General features: G+C 41.1%; 1 protein-coding gene and 1 pseudogene across 3 annotated transcripts in view; one reads left to right on the forward strand and one right to left on the reverse strand.

Annotated features, from left to right (window-relative positions):
• Window positions 1-2,597: 2,597 nt before the first annotated feature.
• On the reverse strand, window positions 2,598-3,566 carry LOC124400415 (annotated as a pseudogene).
• Window positions 3,567-3,605: 39 nt separating this feature from the next.
• kcnip3a (Kv channel interacting protein 3a, calsenilin) overlaps window positions 3,606-9,233 on the forward strand; it is a 53,671-nt gene continuing 48,043 nt past the window's right edge. For all 3 annotated transcript variants that reach the window (XM_046872231.1, XM_046872230.1, XM_046872232.1), the window contains exon 1: window positions 3,606-3,734. In XM_046872231.1, the coding sequence (XP_046728187.1) occupies window positions 3,729-3,734 (6 nt within the window). In that variant the 5' untranslated portion in view covers window positions 3,606-3,728. The remainder of the gene's footprint in view (window positions 3,735-9,233) is intronic.

Consider the following 9,233-nt stretch of genomic DNA (forward strand, 5'->3'; position numbering starts at 1 on the left):
GAATGAAAAAAGTTTATTTCTGTCCCTTTCTTCTGGTTCATCCCAGTGCCCCTACGAGTTACTGAGCAAGTCAGGAACTTTGAGGATGCATCTAGGTGTCCATCACTGAACAGTACACCTCAACAATGATGGAACTTTAATGAATGGACATTCGTTGTCCATTCATTAGATGATGCTGATGAGTTTCCTTTTGAGGCTGGTCCTTAAGGTTTCATTCTTATACCATCACAGGGAGTTTTACCTTGAACAGTCACCACTGGCTTGCTTGTCATGGAGAAATGTATAAGGAACAAACTTTGTGACAGAAGAGTAGCTGAAAGAGTGAAAGGGAACGTTTATAGGACTGTGGTGAGACCTGAGATGTTGTATGGTTTAGAGACAGTGGCATTGAGTAAAAGACAGGAGGTGGAGCTGGAGGTAGCAGAGCTGAAGATGATGAGATTTTCGTTGGGAGTGTCGACGATGGACAGGATTAGAAATGAGTTTATTAGAGGGACAGCGCATGTAGGACGTTTTGGAGACGAGGTGAGGGAGGCATGATTGAAATGTTTGGACATGTGCAAAGGAGGGACATGGGGTATATCAGTAGGAGAATGCTGAGGATGGAGCCACCAGGAATGAGGAAAAGAGGAAGACCAAGGAGGAGGTTTATGGATGTGGTGAAGGATGACATGCAAGTAGTTGGGTTGAAAGAGGCAGATGTAGAGGACAGAGTAGTATGGAGACAGATGATCCTCTGTGGCGCCCCTAATGGTAGCAGCCGGAAGTAGAAGAAGTAGAAGGAACAAAATTGTAGGTGCTAAACTTCTACATATATTCTCTTTATATCTGTAAAGCTGCTTTTGGACAGTGTCTATTGTTAAAAAGCGCTGAATTAAATTAAATATTGCAGTGCAAATCTCGAAGATTAAAGACATGCCAATGAAACATTGAATGGTATTACATTTATTGCATTTTTATTAAATCCACCAATATTGGGTTGGTCATTGTTTGTCATATGAGCGATTTGTATTAAGCTAACAAGAATCCATTTAAAAATGAATCAATGGAACAACCATTTTTTGCCTTAACCCAGCTGATACAGGGAATGACCTTCATTTAAAATTGAATGAGCTTCTGCTAACATCCTGACTCGCTGGAATGGTTTGAAAATGAATCAATGCACCGGATCGTTTCTCAAACTCACTTTTTTAATAGTCTTTTTTTTTCTTGTGGAAATGATCTTTACAAATAAAAGGCAAAACGCCAGTGTGAAAAGCATCGGGAAGGTGGAAATCACTTCCAATATTTTAAGCTAGGTCAAAATCCTTGTATTAGGTCTGTCCACTTGGCAGCCATCTTGTAAATACTCTTGGCAAGTTATGTTTGTCATTAAAGAACAGGATTCTGATTGAGACACGTGTTTTTGGACCTGAAATAGTAAATTATGTTGAAATCACATAACATAAACCTCTTTTCTTCATAACAGACGTATTACAGCCTCACGATTTTCCCAATATGTTTTTTTACTCATGAATGTTAGCTAGCTAGCTAATTGACGCGCTAATTTGTATGCATGCGATTTTCAAGATGACTAGCAAACACCTCAGTGGTCCTCAAAGAAAGGTCTGATGAACATTTATATAATCACATGATTTGGACGTGAAGGTTACATGAGTGAATTTCCACGCATAGTTTCATTCTTTGATTCTTTTTCTCCGTGATGTCACGTGTGTACAGGTTTTTTTCCGACCTGGAGGAGTTACCTGAACTTTTTATGCATTCATTGTTCTCTTTTTATATTCGTTTAATAGTTTGTAATTAAATGTCATGAGAAATTTTGAGGGGAAATGTTTTCTTTCTCCCTCTTTGTCTCTCTCTCTCCCTCTCTCTGTCTTTTACTTTCTCACATTCTCTCTTTTTGTCTATTTCTTCCTCTCTCTTTTCCTTTATCTGACTCTCTCTCTTTTGTCTTTTACTTTCTCACGTTCTCTCTTTTATCTCTCTTTTTCCTTTATCTGACACTCTCTCTTCCTCTCTGTCTCTCTCTTCCTCTCTCACATTCTCTCTTTTCTCTCTCTTCCTCTCTCTTTGCCCTTATCTGAGTCTCAGTCTCTCTCTCTCTCTCTCTCTCTCTCTCTCTCTCTCTCTCTCTCTCACTCTCTTCCTCTCTCACATTCTCTCTTTTCTCTCTTCCTCTCTTTTCCTTTATCTGACACTCTCTCTCTTCCTCTCTGTCTCTCTCTTCCTCTCTCACATTCTCTCTTTTCTCTCTCTTCCTCTCTCTTTGCCCTTATCTGAGTCTCAGTCTCTCTCTCTCTCTCTCTCTCTCTCTCTCTCTCTCACTCTCTCTTCCTCTCTCACATTCTCTCTTTTCTCTCTTCCTCTCTTTTCCTTTATCTGAGTCTCTCACTCTCTCTATCTCTCTCTCCTTCTCTCTCTGTCTTTTACTTTCCCACATTCTCTCTTTTGTCTATTTCTTCCTCTCTTTTCCTTTATCTGACTCTCTCTCTTGTCTTTTACTTTCTCACGTTCTCTCTTTTATCTCTCTTTTTCCTTTATCTGACACTCTCTCTTCCTCTCTGTCTCTCTCTTCCTCTCTCACATTCTCTCTTTTCTCTCTTCCTCTCTCTTTGCCCTTATCTGAGTCTCAGTCTCTCTCTCTCTCTCTCTCTCTCTCTCTCTCTCACTCTCTCTTCCTCTCTCTCTCTCTCACATTCTCTCTTTTCTCTCTCTTCCTCTCTTTTCCTTTATCTGAGTCTCTCACTCTCTATCTCTCTCCTTCTCTCTCTGTCTTTTACTTTCCCACATTCTCTCTTTTGTCTCTCTCTTCCTCTTTCTTTTCCTTTATCTGACTCTCTCTCTCTCTCTCTCTCTCTTGCTCTCTCTTCTTCTCTATGTCTTTTACTTTCTGACGTTCTCTCTTTTCTCTCTCTTCCTCTCTCTTTTCCTTTATCTGAGTCTCTCTCTCTCTCTCTCTCTCTCTCTCTTCCTCTCTATGTCTTTAACTTCCTTACATTCTCTCTTTGTGTCTCTCTCTTTCTTTCTCTTTTCCTTTATTCTCTCTCCTCTTTTCTTCTTCTCTGCCTCTCTTTTTATTTCTCTCTCTATCCTTCTCTCTCTTTTTCCTTTATCTGAGTCTCTCACTCTCTCTATCTCTCTCTCCTTCTCTCTCTGTCTTTTACTTTCCCACATTCTCTCTTTTGTCTCTCTCTTCCTCTTTCTTTTCCTTTATCTGACTCTCTCTCTCTCTCTTGCTCTCTCTTCTTCTCTATGTCTTTTACTTTCTGACGTTCTCTCTTTTCTCTCTCTTCCTCTCTCTTTTCCTTTATCTGAGTCTCTCTCTCTCTCTCTCTCTCTCTCTCTCTCTTCCTCTCTATGTCTTTAACTTCCTTACATTCTCTCTTTGTGTCTCTCTCTTTCTTTCTCTTTTCCTTTATTCTCTCTCCTCTTTTCTTCTTCTCTGCCTCTCTTTTTATTTCTCTCTCTATCCTTCTCTCTCTTTTCCTTTCTCTCTATATCCTCTCCTCTCTCTTTTCATCCTTTCTTCCCTCTCTCTCTCTCTCTCTCTCTCTCTCTCTCTCTCTCTTTTCCGTCTGTGTGTGTGCGTGTGTGTGTGTGAGAGAGAGAGAGAGAGAGAGAGAGAGAGAGAGAGAGGAGAACGGAAAACTCGACTCTGTGTATCGTGGACTCGGCTAGGGGGAACTGTTCGTCCTGCTGCACCTGAGGAGTCGGATTTTACCACAGAAATGCAGGTAAGCGGATGTTTTTTCTTCTCAGAACCGAAACCGAACCAACTAACAGTGTTTTTTAACTCGTATTTAATATTTGTATGTTCAATATATTGTATTAATTCACACAGTTTTATTGCTCCTTCTTCCGATCAGTCCGCGGTTACCGTTTCGACTCAACTGACGGTTACATCCGAGCAGTTTTTTTCCCTCATTTAAAATTTAACGGTCATTTTTTTTTCAAATAAATAAATAAAAACAACCCACAAGCTGCTGTAAAGTGTCCGCGCGCGACGAGCGTCATAATGGAGAGCGCGCGCGCGGCGCTGCAGCAGCCTTTCCAGCAGGGCTGTGCGACTGATTCCAGATGTGTCCCGGGATAATCTGGGAATCCTGATGGGAATTTCAAAAGATGGATCCGTCAATTGGCAACTAAAGCGACAAATGTGTCAACAAACGACTGTTTTTTTCCTCTCACACGGGTTTTCTTCCCTCATGAAGTACACAGAGTTTAAAGGAAGGTTTTGCTCAATGTGAAGAAAAATATTATTTTAATATTAATGTTAATTATTTTGTTAATAAAAGCTTTGAAATGCTTGATGTATGCTGATTCATTGTGACTAGCTTGTTTATTTCATATTTTCTACACTTTCTAAATATATGATTGTGTTACTGAGGAACCAAATCTGTTTCCAGACACAACAATGCTAAAGAACTTTGAGGTAGGTATGGTCTTAAGGAGATGAATGTGGAAGAGCAGATGGTGGTAGATGGAAATGGCAGTGGTGAACACATATTTTAAGAAGAAGGAGGATCACAGGGTGATGTATAAGAGTGAAGGAAGGTGCACACAGGTGGACTATGTTCTATGTAGGAGATGCAACCTGAAGGAGATTGGGGACTGTAAGGTGTTGGCGGAGGACAGTGTAGCTAGACAGCATCGGATGGTGGTCTGTGAGATGGTTTTGGAGGTAAAGAAGAAGAGGAGGAGAGTGACGACTGAAAGAAGAATAATAGTGTGAGGTTCTGGGAAGAGGTCAGACAGGAGCTCAGTGGTGGTGAAGAGGTGCTGGATGATTGGGGAACTACTGCAGAAGTGATAAGGGAGACAGCTAGAAAGATACTTCGTGTAACATCTGGAAATAAAAAGGAAGACAAAGAGACGTGGTGGTTGAATGAGGAAGTGCAGTAGAGCATTAGGAGAAACAGAATTTGGATCGACAGAGTGATGAGAAAAGTAGGCAGGAGAACAAGGAGATGTGGCAGCAGGTAAAGAGGGATGTGGTGAAAAGGCATATGAGGAGCTGTAGGAGAAGTTGTACACTAAAGAAGGAGAAAAGATTTATACCAATTGGCCAGGCAGAGGGACCAAGCTGGTAAGGATGTGCTGCAAGTTAGAGCAATAAAGGATAGAGATGGAAATGTGTTGACTAGTGAGGAGAATGTGTTGAGAAGATGGAGGAAGTATTTCGAGAAGCTGATGAATGAGGAAAATGAGAGAGAGAGAGAGAGAGAGAAGGTTGGATGATGTGGAGATGGTGAAGCAGGAAGTGGATAGGATTAGTAAGGAGGAAGTGAAAGCAGTGATTAAGAGGATAAAGAGTGGAAGAGATGTTTAGGAGAGATGCAGTGGAGTTTTTAACCAGGTTGTTTAACAGGATTTTAGAAGGTGAGAGGATGCCTGAGGAATGGAGAAGGAGTGTGCTGGTACTGATCTTCAAGAATAATGGACATGTGCAGACCTGCAGTAACTACAGGGGAATAAAGTTGATCAGTCACATCATGAAGTTATGGGAAAGAGTAGTTGAAAGCCAGGCTGAGAGAAGATGTGACCATCTGTTAGCAACTGTATGGTTTTATGCCGAAGAAGAGCACCACAGACGCATTATTTGCTTTAAGAATGTTGATGGAGAAGTATAGAGAAGGTCAAAAGGAGTTGCATTATGTGTTTGTGGATTTAGAGAAAGCATACGACAGGGTGGAGAGAGGAGTTGTGGTATTGTATGAGGAAGTCTGGTGTGTCAGAGAAGTATGTGAGGGTGGTGCAGGACATGTATGAGGACAGTGTGACAGCAGTGAAGTGTGCAGTAGAAACGACAGACTGGTTCAAGGTGAATTGCATCAAGGATCGGCTCTGAGCCCTTTCCTGTTTGCAGTGGTGATGGACAGGTTGACGGATGAGGTCAGACAGGAGTCTCCCTGGACTATGATGTTTGCGGGTGATATTGTGATTTGTGGTGAGAGTAGGGAGCAGGTGAAGAAGAGCCTGGAGAGGTGGAGCTACGTGCTGGAGAGAAGGGGAATGAAAGTCAGTAGGAGTAAGACAGAGTACATGTGTGTGAATGAGAGGGAGGGCAGTGGAGTGGTACGGTTGCAGGGAGAAGAGGTGGAAAGGGTTGAGGAGTTCAGGTACCTGGGGTCAACAGTGCAGAGTAATGGAGAGTGTGTTAGAGAAGTGAAGAAAAGAGTGCAGGCAGGGTGGAGTGGGTGGAGAAGAGTGATAGCAGGAGTGATTTGTGATAGAAGAGTATCTGTGAGAGTGAAAGGTAAAGTTTATAGGACTGTGGTAAGACCTGAGATGTTGTATGGTTTAGAGACAGTGTCATTGAGTAAAAGACAGGAGGTTCAGCTGGAGGTAGCAGAGCTGAAGATTTTGAGGTTTTCATTGGGAGGAACATGGGGAAAAGAGAAAGACCAAGGAGGAGGTTTATGGATGTGGTGAGGGAAGACATGCAGGTAGTCAGTTTGAAAAAGTCAGACGTAGAAGACAGGGGGGTATGGAGACAGATGATCTTCTGTGGCGACCCCTAACAGGACCAGCTGAAAGATGAAGAAGAAGAAGACAACGCCAAATGTAGCTTTAATTGGATAAAAAGTAAAATGTCATTCCTTCAGAAATTAAAGGTCTAATTGTTGGCAAGCTGTTGTGAATGAGAGGAAAAACGCTGTGTGTGTATATGTATTGACCTTTGTGTCAATCAGCTGATGGGTTTCGGAATGGATGGGAAGAGCAAGAGAGCAGATATTTGATATCGGATCTTAGCTGTTTGGTGCAGATATTTGATCTGCGTGGACCATTTCCTGGATTAATCCCCATCTTTGCTTTTTTTTTCGAGAACAGAGTGCTCTTTCACTTCATGTTGTACTTTGCCTTAGGGGTTGATTAAATATGAATATATGATGTGCTGTTCCTTTGCTATTTTGCTAAAAAAACATGCTAGTGCCGATAGTAAGACGTAAAAAACATGCTAAAGGACATATGGTAGATCAGTGGTTAAGGGTCTGGGTTGCTAATTGAAAGGTCAGGAGTTCAAGCCCGGGTATTGGCAAGTTGCCACTCTTGGGCCCTTGAGCAAGGCCCCGAGCCCTGTGTGCTTTAGGTGTGCTGTATCTGGGCTCTAAACCCAACATCGCTGGGATTTGCAAAGAAAATATAACGTTGTAATGTAGACGTCCTCTTTATGAGCTGTGATTGAGCCGCTTGATGGCGTAAGCAAAACTTTTCTTTAAACACAGGTCTATCGTAAGAACATCTATATTTTGATTGAGTGGATTATTTCAAAGATATTTGATTGGCGTGCAATTATGACCGATCTGAAAGATCATTTTGACTTCGTCGTAAATTTACTATGTAACACAGTGTACCTGAAGTTTGGATTCGCCATTAGATTTGCCATTTGAGTCGCTGATTATCAAATGGTCTTTGTAAACAAGGGTCGATTCTGTTTTTAGGATCGAGTGTTTTGCCTGCTTGAAACCAAATACCAGCCTTTCAATCAGTCTGTCCATACGGAGCAGCGGATAATTTAGCACACACGCACACACACACACACACACACACACACACACACACACACACATTCACACACACAAAAGTATATACATGGCCGTATGGTCCAAAAAAGAGACTGCAAGACGGATGTGATGAATAATTTTGGAGTTGATGTAACCAACACTATTGATAAGGAAAAAAGGGAGGATGGATGAATAGATGTGCATTAATAATAAATAACACGCAAACCAACATCGGCTCTCGCTTTACACGTACCAGCGTGCACGCTTTTTTCAGTGTATCCAAATGCATCTCAGAAAGTTGCTGCTCACAAGAAAAAACGATTGTCAAAACCCCAACCTCTTCAATATAAGATCTGCTAGGTAAAAAAAACCTAGACTTGAATTCTGAGCAAGATCCTGAACACTATCTAACCTGAGGAGTGACCTCAACCTCATAATGGAGGTATTATATAGTGTAATTACACCCCAGCCCTGTTGGAGTCTCGTTTCTGATTGCTCTGGAAGTTCCAATTAATTACACTATAGGCTGCAGATCACAGGTGTGTATTAACACATTTATATTTGTAGTCATTTTTTTGGTAATCATTTAGACAGGATAATTTTATTGAAGGCATCTCCAATAGGGCTGCAAATGAAGAATTATATCGCTAATCGATTGATCTGGTTAACAATAAATGTAAGAAAAAATTAGATGTTTACCTTGTTATAACTAAAATGCGAAAGCCGTGCGAGCTGATTGGGCAACATGGTGCTTGCAAGTCACGCCAGAAAAGATCCAGTGCGACTGTCCTGATGTTAGTAAACAAACTGTTTACACAATAGCATTTCATTAAACTATACCATTTTCACATGATAAGGATTATACAGTTTTTACTCTCCGTGCTGATGTTTCACATTCATCCGTGACACCAGTGTGTTTTCACGTGTTTGCGCATCACCGTGGTACTTCCATGCCACACAAGCTCCTCTTTGCATAACATACAGGTACAGTTTTCTTTGTTGCATTTAATATAAAATGCTTTGGATGACTTTTTTTGCTGCTGCTGGTTGACCCTGTACAATCCGCCATTTTTGCGAGCGGCTGCGTTATCTTGCTGTCGTGCGAAACCGAAACTTGAGCAGCCCAACTAATCGATAACGATAATTTGTTGACAATGAATTTCATTAGCAAAAATTATCGATTTTATCGATTAGTTGTTGTAGCCCTAGAACATAAAACTGTAACTTTTGCTACGCTTTTAGTGATTTCTTGTTCACATAACATCACATTTTAGAAAAAATATCGCTAGGTGGCAAGCGATTAGTTTCATAACAAAAAAATGGCTAAAAGCTATATGATAAATAGCATAAAAAGCAGACTTTCGTTCTGTTCAGACTTTATATTAATCCACACGCTAGACATTTGGTAGTTTGTCCACTGAGTGTGTATTGATGGTGAATGTTTTGATTTGTTTCCCTTCTACCAGAGCACAGGATCCACACCTGACTCCATTTGTTTAATCAAATGATCATGATTCTCAAACAAATATTTGGTGTAAGTTTTATTCGTGTGGAACTGGAACCCACGCACACGTACAAAACAGCAGCCATTTTTTTTTTACTCATCATCATCTGGTGTTTAAAGGCAGGCCTGGTTGTTATCTCATCACTAGACTGAGCTCTGTCGAGGCTAAACCGGAATGTTCCTCCACTTCATTTCGCTTTGTTTTGACCTGAGTGACAATGACG

The sequence above is a fragment of the Silurus meridionalis genome, chromosome 17, assembly GCF_014805685.1.
Source record: "Silurus meridionalis isolate SWU-2019-XX chromosome 17, ASM1480568v1, whole genome shotgun sequence".
Classification (NCBI taxonomy): Eukaryota; Metazoa; Chordata; class Actinopteri; order Siluriformes; family Siluridae; genus Silurus; species Silurus meridionalis.